The sequence below is a fragment of the Ischnura elegans genome, chromosome X (genome assembly GCF_921293095.1).
Source record: "Ischnura elegans chromosome X, ioIscEleg1.1, whole genome shotgun sequence".
Taxonomy (NCBI): domain Eukaryota; kingdom Metazoa; phylum Arthropoda; class Insecta; order Odonata; family Coenagrionidae; genus Ischnura; species Ischnura elegans.
In genome coordinates, this window is record NC_060259.1 from 70904290 (window position 1) to 70921552 (window position 17263).

Genomic DNA, 17263 nt, shown 5'->3' on the forward strand with positions numbered 1-17263 from the left:
CAGCTGGTTGAATTTCTGAAATAGCTCAAATTTCATGAAGCAATTGTTAAATGAAAAAGTTATGAAGTGAATGGTCAAGCTTGTATGATTATTAATGTTTTACTGAAATCTAGCGGTGGGTTGGTTTGGTACTACAGGATGTGCTTCCCAGGGTTCTTCAGCTGAAAACAGGAATTGGACCCATAGCCAAAAAGAGCACCGAATAATTGTGCAAAACCCAATTTGAAAACTAACTGGAGAAAAATTTACACTACACACCCAAAGTAGAGTTATATGGTGGTTTCGGTAACTTATAAGGTAACTTAGTGTGTTATTTTTAGACAGTTTTGATTATAACCCAACAAAAATATACCAACGACGTAATGAGATAATGACACGTCTTTTGCATCGTTGTCTTATTACCCTTAGTTATGTTACGTCATACTACTTCTACGATTTGGCATCCTGCCGGGTAGGAACACCTCTTGACACGATCAAAGAGGAAACATTAAAATCCTATATGATCATGACATCCAAGTTTCCTACTTGTTTGGGTGCTATCCTTCTGAGCAATGCCGGGTGGCCTGCTAGTCATTAATTGAGTTTGAAAATCATCCACTTGAAAATGACACACTTGATTAAGAACCATAGGCAAGTTGGGACTGTGAGCCAATGCCAGGAACCAAATCAAAATCGGAACTGACAAAACACTTGAAGCGGCCCATCCTAGCTGAAATGATTTTGGGTACTATAGGTCTATAGGAGTGTCTTTAGGCTTCCCTTCTGCAGCCATGGCAATGATATAAACATTTGTCCCGGTGGCTTGAGTATGCTGAGGAATCTATCTATTGGGTGAGGTGGAGTTTTCTCTATAATAGGGATGTGCGAGTAGTACTTTTTGATCTCAAGTCGAGTATCAAGTTGAGTTGAAAACTACTCGTGCGTATTGAGTCGAGTATGGCAATTCCTGAACTAGGCAATGCGTGATCCAACATAGTCTCATTTTTCCCTCGTAAATTTTCTATTCTGAATGCTTAGCTTGACATAAAAAGGAAAAGATAATGAGGAACGTTGATGATAATTGTGTCAAAATTAGGAGATGAACGAAAATTAATGTGTCTTAAACAGGCCCATGAGCACAATTGAAATGAATTTACCTCTAGTAGCACGTTTAGTCTACTACGTCTAGTAGCAATTTAATTAATGTATGTAATGCTGGGAAGAGCCCTCCGTTAAGGCATTTCTACAGTTTTAATAAAGATTATATGTAGAATATATTATGAATCATGTAACATTTGATCCTTTCAAATTCTCATGCAGAAAAACTAATTATTCTACATGCTCACGCAGCAAGTTTTGACATCTCCATGTTACAGTATTACTGCCTGCAGAAAATTGTCTTTCACAACGCACTTATGTGGCTGCACTAGTGCATAATTTCTTGCCAAAATTAAAAGATTTGGGAACCTTGGGAATTTTTATAAAAATTATATTTTTTTATGGATCTTGAATCGTCATGGAATTTAAGTGGACGAAGCAAACAAACAATATAACTTAGTCTTGTATGATGTGAGGCATGATGCGATGGAAGTTTAAATATTAGTAAAATTGGACATTGCAATATTCCCACTGAACTCAGCAGAAATATTGCAATGTCCAATTTTACTAATATAGAAGTTAGCTATAGCTATTTTAATTTCATACTTCGTTTAATGAACCATAGCGTTCTTTTAATCTTTTTTGTTTGTTCAAGAAGGAAATGAAACGTAGCAAAAGAATAAGCGAAAATCAACGTTGGGTGTATGTAGTGCTCAAAAAGGCTAAAAGATGACACCATTTTCGAAGTCAAATACCAGGAAAATACCGGCATTGTTCACTGAAACCTAAAAGGTGCATTTTTTCCATTGAAATCCTTGCTATTTTTATGTCTTCTCTCAGCGTTTGAGCAAAGAATGTATTGTAAGGTATAAAAGCATGCGCGATGCAGCAATCGACTCCAACGCCCGCACTGCCAGGTCGGCCGCTGCCGCTGACAAAATGGTAGGTATTCAGCACCCATGTCGAGTGCTATAGTGGTTGACTGCTGCGTACACTAAAGTTGAAACTCATCGGCTAAGGCATTAGAACGCCTTATCGACTTCAAAAACGATATCTTTATATTAGTTTCATGATAGTGCCTCATGTTGGCAGATCTCTGAAATTTCTGGCCTCAATGGCTCTGTTACCGGAACTACTCGACTTGACTTGACATTCGTAATGCTACTCGAAAAGCTCGAGTCTAGTACCAGCTACTCGAATCGATTCGAATTTTCGAGTACTCTCACATCCCTACTCGATAATGTTAAATTTTGAGTTTCTTAATGTTTGCAGTAATGACCTCAAGATATTTCCAATGATATGCTTATAATCATGAACAAATATTTGTTTTCATTGTTGGTTGCATAAAACATTGTAGCAAATGTCAAATTTTAATTTGTTTTCATTACCATCAGTGATGAATGACATTTGCCGACATTGTGAATACTATTGTGAAACTGTTTAAGTTTATACTCTGTGGTGTATGCTTTGAAATTATTTTTATTCCTCGTGGCTCGTGTATCAATTGAATTTATCTCATCTATTGTGCGACAAAATTAGGTGAGCTCAGGGAAATGTTGAATTATAGATTCTTTTGAAAATTGATGTCCAATCACTTTAATATGAAAAGGCCAAATATATCTCTAGATGTAGTGAATTTTTGTGTTAAAATGTAATGGGTGTCAATCTCCTATTCAGTATACCCATGCCTCGCATAGCGCGATTTTGATTAGCACAATTTCGATACAGGGCAAATTCGTTCCTCGGGGAAACATCGCAACGCAGTGTAGCCTTATCTAAAAAACTTTAACGCTCTCATGATAAAATGTGAACTTGCTCTAAGTACACACGAAATTGCTATCATTTTACGCATATTAATGGTATTGATTGCCTCAAATCTGCTTTTTTGTTTATATATTAAGCGAAATTCATTGCTGTGCATTGGCCAAAAGCATTACTCGTCATTCGGTCCAGATAGCTAGCCTACCAAAGTAATTTATGTCATCTCCTTAACAGAATGACAATAGTTAATTTATATCATTAATTAAGCATAGAGCTAGTGGAAATGAGTTTTTTTAAGCAATACTGTTTGAGACATAATTTTTGCCGTCATAGGTTATTGGGGGATTGACTTCCAGGTAGAGAGTCTATGCTAAAACCTTCAAGGTTATCGGTATTCACGGGAGAGAAGTGGAGCGGTGGCAGAGTTGCGTATGAATAGCATCAACACATAAAAGGGTCCGCTATAGAGTCTCAAACACAATGGCTTCATTCCCTCCCAGCAGTCGTAGGCCCTCTACGTCTCAGGAATACAGTGCAGCTGTAGAAGGTGATTTCAATAGAGACATACAGAGTAAATTTCAAGATAACAATGGCAAAAAATAGGAATCTGGGTAGAAAAATCAAGATGTTATCAAGAAAAACCATAAACCTAGAAGAGAAATTGAAAGAGGTCAATTGCTTTGAAAATAGAGAGCGTCAAAGCAATATTGAGCGGAAGTTTAAACTCACAATGCCTTATTCTGAATAAAGACGGAGTTAGAACATCAGTGGCCTCAGCCGCACCAACTTCAACCAAGCGGTCAAGACATAGGGAATGCTCATTGTGAATCTGTACAAAAAGACGAGGGTAGTAATCGCTCCGAGACATTTAGTGAAAGCTGCGGTTGGTTCCAGAATTTAAAATGGCAAGCAGGTATTTTCAGTGCGGCAACATCAGGTGAATCTGCAAGTGTTGATAGCGCAGTCATTGCAACATTTTCTGATGAACTCCAAGCTGTAATTGAAAGTGGCTCCTTTCTTCTGCAACTAGTTTTTAGTGTTGACGAGATGATATTGTTTTGGAAAAGAATGCAATCTCGTTCGTTCATTTTCAGGGAAGGGAAACCTGGGTCAGGTTTCAAGGCATTTAAAGACTGTTTCACGCAGCTGCTAGTGCCTCGGAGGTCTTCAAATTAAAATGATTTATCATTCATAAACTCCGCTAGCTATGAAATGGCTTTCAAAGTAGCATTTGCAAGTCATTTCGATGAGTGACAAAAGGGCCTGGGTGACACAATAATTGTTTTTATACTGGTTTGAAAAATCGTCGACTGCTGGCAATGCATTACGAACTCATGAGGTGGCAGATGTTAGCCCCCCGCACGACAGGAGGGAATTTCAAAAGCATGTACGAATTTTTTTTCAACGTGAATAAAAGTCTAAATGCGTGTGTACTATCTTTAAAGATATTTTAAACAATAAAATTTATATAAATAAGGTTTTCTTGGGCTATTTATGGGAATATATATGGTTTAGAGGAAATTCGATAGCCACGCCTATGCTGCTAGGAATGCATCCCTATCTTCCCAATGTTAAAATGCTCTCGTATAACGCAAATTCGTATAGTGCAAAGACCCCAAGGAACGCATCCCTTGAACTATACGAGGCATGGATGTACATGTGGCCTAATAGATATTGAGAACAATCTCATCTTATTCTCACGGTCTAGTCTCACTTTTGGAGAAGCAAAATGTTTAGTTTTTAATAATACATACTGTGTAACAAAAAATTATATCAATATTTTATATTTATCTGCTGTTTATTTATCTAACTTGAAACAGGTAACATTGGAGAATTATCATCTCAAGCCCACAAGTATAAGTGTGCTCATGAAGATCAACTTGCACAGCTACATTCAACCAAAGAACAGAGTGAAATTATGATGAGTAAAGTGCTAAACAAAGAAGAAGAGTTAATTAAGCTGAAGTCTTACATTAGTGATCTTAATGTTGAACTTAAGGCAATGAAGGACAGGTGCAACAAATTAGAGCAGGAGTGCAAGAGCAGCAGTAATTATTTTAGTGCAACTGATATGAACCATGAAAAGACAAATGCTAAAGACAAATCTATTCAATCATTCATTGATTTGAACATTATGAATAGGCTTTTAGAAATCTCTCCGTGTGGTTTTCCAAATTTATCTTTGTCGAACGACATGCCTTGTGATGCCAATGTGTTGAGGACTGAAGGTGAAAAATGTTCTGCAGTGCAGGTAAACTTGAATAGTTCCTCTTTAAATTATGCAAAATTTGTGGCCAAGTTAGGAAAAGGAGATGGAGAAGAGACGCTTTGTAATATTCCCTCTAATTCTGAAGTTGAAAATCAGAATGTGCCATCTAAAAATAGTTCCTTGTATCCCTCCAAAATTGAAAGTAATTATTCTTTTGAGGTCAAAGCGGACTTGGAAATGCCTGTTGAGTGTGATACGATACGAGAATATGAGGGTTGTGGAGTGAATGATATGTCGTCTGCTTGTAAGTCAAACGATTTGGACGTAAATGCTCTTTTGCTTGGTAGCTCAAGTCCTGAAGAAGTTCTTCTTGATTTGGGTACTAAAGCAAGACACCTGTCAGTCATTGAGAGGCAGCTGAAAATAATGTACGATAGAGAGAAGACGTTGATGTGCCAACTAAAAAGTGCCATGGATTCTTGTGATAAGGTTGAGAAAAGGTAAATATTCCAGATTGTTTGATGAGTTACATTACTTTCACCTCTGTGTTTTACTTTTCATGTATTTATTTTTTTAGATGCAGAAGTGCTGAGAAACTAGCAATGGACCTTCAAAGGGATCTTGAAAAATTGCTTTGTGGGAGGGAGACCACAGACACTTATAAAAGTGGATCACTGGTTGATGTATTAAAGAATGACGATAATGAAATGCCTTTCATAACATCTCCTTTGCATTCACAACATAAAGATGAAAATCAGCAAGATAAACTTTTGAAAGATTTGGATAGCAGCTCCATAGAAAATAAAGAATTTATCCCCATTTTTCTACATAGATTTTGGAATAAAATGCAATTAGCATTTGATGTGATTACGAAGATAAATGAAGAAAAGACTGATTTATTTTTTCCAAAGGTAAGATTAATTGAGGAAAGGAAAATGGTAAGGGTTTTGCAGTACATACATTTGTAAGTGTTTGTGTGTAAACTCTAATAGGCATTAATTTCAGCCTCACTGACTTTTTCCCTGCGCAGGTGGGCTACTTTAATCTAATATCCTCAGTTAGTGTGTTACTGATATCCTAACATTGTTACATAAATGAATAAATGCTGAGGTTAGATTGTATCCATTGTGAGAAAGCCTTTAAGAAGTGTGTCATAATGCTGTCATGATTGTGACGTTTTTGTGTAGATTTCTTTAATTGTGAATTGTGTTCTAGTCCATTATGATGATTGGTTTCTTTCTATCCATGCTACTACTCAGACATATGGTACTTTGGATTTTTATTAAAAACATTTCCCAGGAAACTGGCATGCAATCTTGCTATTGTGCATAATGGACTGGTTCTAGGAAACCAGGGCTGCATGTTGATAAATAATTTTTTGTGAGGCATAAATTAGCACATACTTTTCTGATAGTTATGATGATGGTGTCTATTTTAGAAAATAGAACCTCTAAGGGCCTCAGTGGAAAATGACATTTGCCAACTCGCTGTGTATCTAAAGAGGAAGGATGAAGTTTTGAGGCAGGCAAGGATGTTACTGGAGGCTGAATGTTACCTCCAAAATGTGAAAACTCAAGTAAGTATGGAGTGATTATTATTATTTCATCAGTGAATGTTTGTATAAATATTTCATTTTCCCTGATGCACAATTCTTATTATAAATTATAGTGATGAAATCGATGGTATGCGAAAAAATTTGATAGAACTTATTGATATGAATTGATTCCTAATAGTAGTTGTACTGTAAATTCTCAATTATTCGAAGCACTTCCCATTCCCTAAACTTCCCATTCTTTAGAATTAAATATCAACGTGCTAAAGAAATTCCTGTCCATTTTAAAAAGCGTTGTCAAATGACCAATTGAAAATTATTCGAAGTCAGCGGGGCCAGAAAATAGGCACTTTGTAATATTGAGTTCCGTAATTATAAACCTTTTTAATAAGTGGCAAAAAATGTTTGCTTTTGTTTCCACTGCCTTTATTTGTTTGTAGTGGCCTTTTTTAAACGTTTTTGGTGGTTATTTACTCTAGAATAAAAAAGAATGTTTGTTGTTATTGATTTTATGCTGTGAAAAATCGTTAAAGTATCATTTGACCCTAAACTTCCCATTCTTTAGAGTTAAATATCAACGATTGAGTGCTAAAGAAATTCCTGTCCATTTTAAAAAGCATTATCAAATGACCAATTGAAAATTTTTTTATATAAATTTAGTCTTAGAAATTCGATGTCAGTAGCAAATAGCAACTATTATCCACGCATAAGATTTGTTTGCAACGCCTACAAAACTTTAACGGCAGCCAGCCTAACCACCATTTATGTTACCCTCTATTGCTCAGTGACAAGAAAAAAAGAAAAAAAACAAGGGACTTAGCCCATTTCCAAAGTAACCTACTTAGGTTAATATTTGTAGTTCCCTCCATATTGTCAAGTGAATTTACGATCTATTTAATTAGTTATTTTCATTATGATTCAGTTAGTATCATAAATTACGTAAGATGTGAATTGTACCGGGGAGTATTTGAAGTAAATTCTTTTCGGGCTCTCCGTGCGGGTGCCGTGCTCCAACATCCATTTGCTCCTGGGGACCAAGCCTGGTGTTTGTAATTTCAAAAAATTTTGTTTTTTCAAAACTTCATATTATCAATTAGCTCCATGTATTTACTTAGGCTTTTCGCCGGGACCACAATTTCACTACGTATCATCGAAAATTTCATAATATCCTGCTTTGTATAATCGAGAGTTTACTGTATATGTCGACTGTAATCAAATTATACGTATATGATAACTAATTTTTGAAGAATATACAATCTTCTTCTTACAAGTCTTCAAACATTTTATGTTCATTCCTTTCCTTAAAATGTGACAAAAATTTTTTTAATTATGAAAACTGCTATTTTGAAAATACTCAATATTCGTCTGTTTTTTAGATCTTCTGAAAGCGCTTGTAATGATATTTTATTTGGGGTGGCAAACATCCATTTTTATCAAAATGCTTGAGGCCACAGGTCCTGTACAAATTGGTGTGATAAGACTGTTATTAAATATTTATAGTATTATTTTTCAAAATATGTTATGCTTGTGTTATTAAAACAGCTTGCAGTATTAGATGATTGGATATTTGATTTTTTTTACATATATCTCTCTGATTTCAGTCTGATCCTACTCACCAGTCAAATCAGGAGGAAAGAGAGAGTTATGATAAGGTGCTCAAATGCATTGTAGATAAAAATGGTTCTGCCGAAGATATTTTAAGTAGTCTTAGCAAATTACATGAGGAGATGGGTGCTATCAATACCCAAGTGATAAAATGTATGAAGTATTGTATGGAAAAGGAGCATGAAATACAGACAGCTGAACTGAAAATGCATCATGCAGGTGAAGTGGCATCTTTAAAGCAGCAACATGTTCTGCAGGTATGTAGTTGTTTCTAGTGACATATATCACTCACTTGTCGAGGAATCATAATAAATTTTATGTGCTTCTCTTTTTGTCAAGGAAAATTTATCAAAGGATAATGTTTGACTAAGTATCTTGCTACCTGCTCAGAGTATTGATATGGTACCTAGTTGTTTTTTTTTATTTATCGTCCATGCTGTTTAAATTATTTTTCTTGTGTTTTGAATATGCATTGTGCAATCACCTAGTACACCCATGCCTCACTTAGCTCAAGGGATGCGTTCCTTGGGGTCTTTGTGCTATATGAATTTGCATTTGAAAAGAGTGTTTTAACATTGGGAAGATCGGGATGCATTCCTGGTTGCATAGGTGTTGGGTATCGAATTTCCTATAAACTGGTATATATGTATTCCTATTGATAGCCTTGGAAGACCTTATTTATATAAACATTTATAGTTTAAAATACCTTTAAAGATAGTAGGCATGCATTAAAAGACATTTTTTCTCTTCAAAATAAAAGTTGTACGTGCTTTTGAAATTCACCAGCTTTCGAGCAGGTGGCCTAACATTCAGGAAAATTGCATGCCATCTCAGGGGTTTGCAATAATAATAATAATGCATTGCCAAATTTTCAAACCAATCTAAAAACAATTCTTGTGTCACTCAGGCCCTTTTGTTGCTTAATCAAATGACAGGAAAATGCTACTTTTAATACTATTTCATTGCTGGAGGAGTTAGTGAATGATAAATCATAACTGGCTATAATGTGAAGTCCCCCGAGGCATTAGCATCATAAACAGCAATGTGAAACGGTCGTTAAATGCCTTGAAACTTCAGTCAAGTTTTTCTTCCATGAAAATGAATGAACAAGATTGCATTCTCTTCTAAAACAATTCCGTCTTGTCAACATTAAAAACTAGCTGAGGGGGAAAGGAGCCACTCTCAATCATAGATTGGAGTTCATCAGAAAATGTTACAGCATTCACTATGCTATCAGCAATTGCAGATTCACCTGATATCCTGGCACTAAAACCCCAGCTCGTAGTTTAAAATTCTGGAACCAACCAGAGCTTCCACTAAATGTCTCGGAGTAATCACCACCCTCATCTTCTTTTATAGATCAAATAAAGCCACAGCTTTTGCACAAATAAATGCCTGTGATAGAGGAACATCATTCAACCATTTAATTAGAAGTCTTTCCATTTTTTCCAGCAATTAACTTCGCGTACGTGTTGACCGCTTGGCTGAAGTTAGTGCGGCTGATGTCACTGATGTTTTAACCTCATCTTAAATCAGAATGATAGTGTGGACTGTCGACGTCGTGAGCTTAAAGTCACGCACAATATGGCTTTGATGCTCTTTATTTTCAAAGAAAACGATCACTTTCAATTTCTCTTCTTGGTTTATGCTTTTCCTTGATAAGTCCTTTACTTTTCTTTCCCATTCCTATTTTTTGCCATCGTTCACTTGATTTTTACTCCGCATGGCTCTATCAAAATCACCTTCTACTGCTGAGCAACTGCCGCAGTATATTCCACTGAGACGTAGAGGGCCTAGTGCTGCTGGGAAGGAATGAAGCCGTTGTCCCATTGTGTTTGAGACTCTCTTTCTCTCTCTCAGACCCTTGCATGCGTTGATGCTGTTCATATGCAACTGGGCCTCTGCTCCCCAATGACCTTGAAGGCTGAACGGGTGGACCCTTTACGTGGTATTCAATTCGCCCAATAACCTATAATGGCAAAAATGACGTCTCAAACTGTATTGCTAAAAAAAACTCATTTCCACCAACTCCAAACTTAAATAATAATCTAAATTAACTGATGTTATCCAGTTGAGGGGATGAAAAAATTACCTTGGTGGGTCGGCTGTCCGGACGCATGACGAGCAATGTTATTGCCCATTGCGTAGCAATGGATTTCAACGAAAATATTAACAAAGAATAGAAAAAAGGCTAGAAATACTATTTATATGCATATAATGAGTGTAAGGCCGTTTTCCAATCCACGTAGTATGCACTCATTCCCTTGATCCCTTTCTCCCTTGCACCCTAATGCTCTACTGGCGCCATAAAGTGTGAACGGAAATAATTCGAACTATTGGCAGTAACGAAATGTGACGCACGGGGTAGTGTTAGAATATCTGGTGGTTGATTTAAGAATCAATTTCACCTTTATACTTATATTTTTGCATGGGAAGAGCAAGAATTCACAATGCCGATATAATATAACGTAGAAGAGCTCACATAATAAACACAAAATTACTTAAAACTCCAGTTCAAGATTTCTGAGTTTTCCATCGCCGCCATTTTCACGTCCACTTCCTACGAGGGCACGTTACCGAGGGAGCATCCGCGTTCCCTTGTTCACTTACCCTTCGTTCCCTTGCGCCCTCGCCGATTGGATCCACCCTTGCTGTCGTCACATCCGTAAGTTGACGATCGAAAAGTGCACGAAGGGTGAATAATTGTGAATTGGAAAACGGCCTAATTTCGTGTGTACTTACCGTATTTTCACATTTTATCAAGAGAGTATTAACCCATTATTCCCCAGACTGCACATAGGGCTCTTATCTCCGGTTATTTCGTATTTTACGGTTAATTATGGCCTAATTAAGATTAATTTTCGGACAAAATTATTATATTCAGCATAATATATGATTTGCATAATGTTGCGTTTACGCAACGCTGGGAAAACTCCGGTAAATAAAAGCAAAAAAAAATTTTGAAAACTTAGGTTGCATATTTTATTTTTCATCGTCTTTTCTGATGTAATGTTCAATAATATGCTGCTCGGAATTAAACGTTGCGCTTTGAACAACATAATTATCCTTGATTTGCAAATTTGACATCTTTGCCGGGAATTATATGTAGCCTGCGGAAGAAATGCCGTATTCTCCTTTTTACGGGCATGCTGCGGTTAACCCCACATACATGTTATTTTTCCTAAAGTGTCCCGCATGTGGACACCGATTTTAATGCCAAATGTCATCAGCCATTGTATTGGAAACGATTTCTAGTCTCAGTAAAGTTTTACGATCTCGGACCGAAATTCTAACTGAGGAATTGCTTTGCCCGTGACTTTGGCGTAAAATCACCACGGATTCACCACTGCACTGTCAACCCCTTTTTGGAATAGAGGCCACCTCCATTTTTTGCTCATAAAGTGGATACGGTAACATACAATATAATTATCGAGAAAATCTACCCCTCCCATTCCCTGATTGTAATCGTTGATGATATTTCGATTTTCTACGGGAATCTCCGGGAATATCTTTTCGTCCTTACTATGGGTGTCATATTCCCATAATTTAAAGTAACAGCGATGACAGAGTTATCCTGCCATCGCACTAAGAGAATATTTTTTGACCTGTCAAACGAATAGTAGAAATCCCCGTTAGGTTTTTTTGTCAAATCTCTCGAAGACATGAGTGCGCAGTTTTTCGTTCGATTTCCTCTTGCTTTCCCGTTGAAAAATAACAATTAGCACTTAAGAGTTACTAATAGATTGTAACTGATGAAGAAATTATCAAAATACATGGCAAGAATTTTCGGAGACTAACAAAAAAATTCAGTAAATTTATTACAACCATTTCTTCTAGTGAACTTACAAATCCTAGGCATATCACTTTCAAGTTCCACCTCTCCATATGACAAAAATTCATATAGATAGCCTGTAGATGAGGCCAGACACCACAATGTATAACCTACTCTAAATTGTTCCCCACGAATGAACATTTTAGCTGTGTGCCACCTGAAATATGGGACCATTTGTTAGGAAAATTCCTAACTGAATGGAATTTTGGTTAAGACTATTGAGAAAAAGTCCAACTTTCAAAAATGTATCACTTTGTGTAGTTGAGAATTATCGGACAGCTGTCGATATTTATTTAATTCTTCAAACCAAATCCTCGTCATAAATTGCCTCACAATTGCGACAGACATCTCCTCATGGCTTGTCGAGTACAACTTAGTGCGTGGTAATATGTAATACTTACCCCGACAACATTACCATTCCAATTATTTTTATATCTGCCTTACTCTGAGTAAATGAATGGTTATTTATCTCCTCAGCGTAATTATTGAGTAGCTCAAAATTAATTCAATTAATTTTCCACTGAGAAATAAGTGACGGAGCTCAATTGGTGAGTGGCCTCCATACTGAGTAATAAGTGTTTCTATTCCCTTTTTCACATAGAAATTCGGGACTCCTACGGAGGTAGATTCTATTTTTTCACATTTAGATGAACCGCTGTTTGTTCTCTGCATCTTTTACCTGGGCGTGCGCGTTTACTGGACGATTTTTCTTTCGATACTGCTTGAGTAAAATATGATTTACCTTGCAGCACCTCCTGCAATATTCGAAATACTGAGAAGATGTAATCCCCATTGTAGTTCCAAAGTTAAGAAAATATTATAAATCGCCTCTCCTGTCAATTTATATTCTTCAGTCACCTTCTTGACGCTTCTTATAAAGTATACGTCTGAGGCATAGAAATAACGAATAAAATTTTCTTCAATTTTAAATCTGAAGGAAACCCCTGAATAAATTATTTTGCAAAAAGCCGAGCAAAAACTACTGCGGTATGATTGATATAATTACTAGATGAGAATTAAAGATGCATTTCAGAGGACAGTTTTACTGATACGAACCCAACTGAAGCTAGATTATTAGCCTTACATCACCTAAGCGATAGAAGAAAAAATAGGTAACTCAGGATTGCACGGAGAAAATTCCAATGAGTGACTAGAGGAACGCTCCACCTTCCATCACAATCCTGCATCAACTAATACGTTTCTCACCCTCTCATTCTCACCTCTAAAGCTGAATTTAACGTCTACTAAGTAATCCTTCGACTCAACGACATGGGAATGACATTGCCCTGTATCGGTTCACGTGTGCGCGCAAAAGTTTGACTCCACGAAGTACCAGAGTGTTCCATGTAAAATTCGTACCGATGGCCATGTTGGAATTCAAGATACCATTCACCCTTTACTATGTAAACTCACAACCTGTGAGTGCCAAAAATGCATCTAAAATGCCTCCAAAAGACTATGTTGTCGATTAAAAGCCATATTGACGATTCTCGTTTTGCTTTGAGACAAGCCCTCTGGTCTACCAGAGAATTCCCATCGTTGCGTAAACGCAACATTATTTACAACAACCATATTTATACCAGTAGCGATGAAAGTTCGTGACAAAAATAAACATGATGAATAAAGAAGCTTAGAACTAAGAGAAAACATTACCTCTAGCAAGATCGCCCAATAAATCTTTGTAAAAAAATATTTGCAGTTTGTAGTAATTCAGCGCTTCTAAATAGGCAAATTTCGAAGTAAAATAAAAATTATTATTTTAATGAATATTTTTCCAAAAATAACTGAAAAAGAGCGAATGGTATTTCAGGAATTCAGAAACCCTGAGAAAAAATTATCCTAAGGCAAAGGTTTTCTATAATAATTTCAATTCAATAATGTTGCGTTTACGCAACGCTGGGGATTAATGGGTTAAAGGCTATTTGATTGGGCTAAGCAGTATTGTAACGTTTCCCCGAGGAACGAATTTGCACTATATCAAAATTGCACTAATCAAAATTGTGCTAATGGAGGCATGGGTGTCGTTGTCACAAATTTTGTCTCTAAAGCAGTTATGCAATACAAGGGTCTAGAGTAAATGTGATAATTATTTAGAGTAGAGGAGTTAATTATGACTGTGGTAATTATCATCACGGAAATAGCATGTGTAAACTGAAAAAAAATTAGAGAAATGTGTTGGAAGTTTTAATACTGGTTTTGTACTTTTTTCCTTCCTTTTCTGCATGTTATCATTCCCCATAAATTATTATTTCTTTATGCAGCTTAAAAATTTGATGGGAGAAGTATCTGAAAAAATGAATGAAAATCAAAGAAAAACTGAAGAAGCAATCATGACTGAGTCAAGCAGATGCAGGGAAGTGGAAGCCAGGGATATAGAAATTAAGGCAAGTATATATAGAATGTTTATAGGCTTGTGAAATGAAAGAGTTCATTTCATTTCTCCATAATCGATGGCTTTCAAACAGCAGACAAATCACCTCTAACTTATGGCAAGTAAAATTTGCTCAAGGAAAACTTCAAATGGCAAACATTGGTGTTATACCTCAAACTTTTTTTACTTTTATTGGGTACGGTAGTGCATCAGTTACTATCTGAGATAATGGAAGGGAAGGGAATGAATTGTATATTAGGCAAAGTTGGGCTCAAAACATCGTGCAACTATAGCTTTCAACTTTCATGTGGATTACGATTACAGTAGGCATTACCTTTCCAAATGAGATTCATCCAATTTAAGAGGTCTCAATCACAAAGATTTTGCTGCTCCCCCATTAATTACCCTTGACAGGAATGAAGATAGGCAATTGACATCTTGTTTCAAACTACTATTTATTCAATAAGTAAACTGGCTATCTTGAAGCTAACCTATGCCCCAGAGGTTTTTATTTGCACCTCTTTACAACATCTATAAAGAACTGAAGGCCATGTGGGCAGATTTAACAAAGATATACGGTAGATTTGTTACATACCGTGGACAGGGTATCTGGAAAGCAAATATTTGCCTTTTTGTTGCATTGACATTGAATTTATGCTGAAGGGAACCACCATTTTCTTTTCTTTAGGACAGCTACAAGCAAGAACTTGAGGCAGTGTGGGCTGATGTTGACGAAAAACATAGAGAGGCTTTGAAGCAAATCTTTAAAAGGATTACTGCAGAGCAAATAATTTTGGCTACAAGGATATATAAGGTTAGTTTGTGTGTGTTTTAAGAATCAGGCTTAACATGGGTCTCCTACTGTAATAAAATGGAGTTGAAATTTTGAGCTACAGTAGAACCTCAGTTTTACGACCCTCAGTTATACGATGACCTTTGTGAGTAAATAAGATTATTAGGCTTCAATTTCTTGCCTCCAAATGAGTAATTACATCCTGGAAACAAAGCAGACCCTATTGAAAAGGAGCCACTCTTATGCTTCTTTACTGATAAGCCCCACGTATGAAACTTCCTCACTTATGAAAATTTTTTTGGTTCTCCACTGAAAGTTTCATAAGTGAGGTTCTACTGTATATTCTACTGAGCTTTTCTTTTAAACAATGTCATTTATATACTCCCCTGTGTCTTTGATGCCACCCTTGACATCATGGTACATATTCTTATTATCAGTTTCATTGTTATTTTTTGATGGACATAGTTTTTCCTGCTATTTTATTGGTGATAAAAAATTTGGGAATACAAGTATCGTCACATTTTTTATTATCAGCAGAAATTATATTTATTGGCCCTTCATTTGGAAAAATTAACTTTTATTCTTAACTGTTCTCCCTTTAACTTAAATATGCCCTTCAATTCATTTTATCATTTACAGAACGAAAACCTCCATCTACAGTAAAACCTCAATAGCTTTTACCTTCATAATGCACATCAATAGTTTTTTTCATTTTTAAACAGCAATGCAGCATTTTATTTCACTATTTTCTTGCTGTTGCTAGAATTAACTTAGCTCCAGCAAAACCTTATTAATCTCTAAGATAAAAAAAAGATTTATTTGCCACCCTTTTCTTCACTACCTTTCTGCTTCGTAAAAATTGATATAATTGTCAAGATCCTTATTTATTCTTATCTAATGCTTTCATTTAATTGCAGGAAAGTTATGACTTAAAAGTCAGTGAAGAAATAAATCTATTGAGATCGGTTCATCGGCAGGAGGTTGAGGCTATCAAGGCAGCACTTGAGCATGAAAAGGAATTAGAAGTGTTGCATGTTAGACAAGTGAGCATGTTTTAATAAATTCTGACTTTATTATTCAATTTAACTTAAGATTGAGGCATGTCCCTATTTTTTCAAATGATGTCTGCATAGATATCAGTTTGATTGATTTGATTTGAGTGATATAGTAGCTTTAAATGTTTGTAGAATTATATCAAGCAGTTTTGTCTTTCGTCTGTGCTAACATATCTCAGTTGTAATGTGATATTTTTTTACCCTATCAGTAAGTTACAGTATTTCTTTGTTCTTCTCTTGAAACAGGAGATGAGTAAAAACTCAAAGGATTATGTCAACGAAATGATTAAAGCTGTGGAATCTGGTTTGAAAGGTCTGCAGACCAGGTGCTATGAAGTAACAGTGAAGGCATCCATTGCAAATGAAACAGCTTTAGATGATCTCAGGAAAAATATAATCAAAGGTTTCCAGGGGGCTCTTGTGGTAAGTTTGTGTCCTAATGTTTCTAAAAAGAAAAGTTTTTAATGAAATTGCTTTCCTAAAAATTTTGATAAATTGCTCGTTTTTGGTATAGCCTTTATAGTCACATGTAGATATGTAGTCAATTTTTTAGCAGGCATAACCATGCAAAAAGAAACACATTTATAAATTTTCTTTGTAGAGCTTTTTTTTATAAAACTGAAGTTAGCCCTGCTGAATTACCTATAGGGTGGTGCGAAAAAACTTAAGTTATTAATTTCGTGTCGCTATAGTGCGGATAAGTTGTGATACGTTGGTACAAGAAAAACAAAAAAGAAATATCAAAATTAGACGTTATCTTCTGAGCCTGCAAAGCACTTTAAAAAATGACAAAAATTAAAATAATTGTTTTTTTTCATAGAGAAAAAGGGAGCACAAAAATGTTATTAACAAATGCTTGCAAAATAATAGATATTTAGCCCACCCAGTAACACCCTAGTTTAGGTGTTCAGAGACAGCGGGAAGCATATTTGCCAACTAGCTATCAGGCGAATCATGAATGCTCGAAACAAAGCAAGCAATGGTGAAACAGCTTGTATTAGGGAATTT

General features: G+C 35.9%; 1 protein-coding gene across 7 annotated transcripts in view; it reads left to right on the forward strand.

The window, feature by feature from the left end:
• Positions 1 to 17263, forward strand: part of LOC124170532 (centrosomal protein of 290 kDa-like) — a 156102-nt gene that overhangs the window by 14111 nt on the left and 124728 nt on the right. For all 7 annotated transcript variants that reach the window (XM_046549308.1, XM_046549313.1, XM_046549314.1 and 4 more), the window contains exons 7-14: positions 4659 to 5547; positions 5625 to 5958; positions 6486 to 6623; positions 8201 to 8461; positions 14298 to 14420; positions 15096 to 15221; positions 16118 to 16243; positions 16502 to 16678. In XM_046549308.1, coding sequence (XP_046405264.1) covers positions 4659 to 5547; positions 5625 to 5958; positions 6486 to 6623; positions 8201 to 8461; positions 14298 to 14420; positions 15096 to 15221; positions 16118 to 16243; positions 16502 to 16678 — 2174 coding nt within the window. The remainder of the gene's footprint in view (positions 1 to 4658; positions 5548 to 5624; positions 5959 to 6485; positions 6624 to 8200; positions 8462 to 14297; positions 14421 to 15095; positions 15222 to 16117; positions 16244 to 16501; positions 16679 to 17263) is intronic.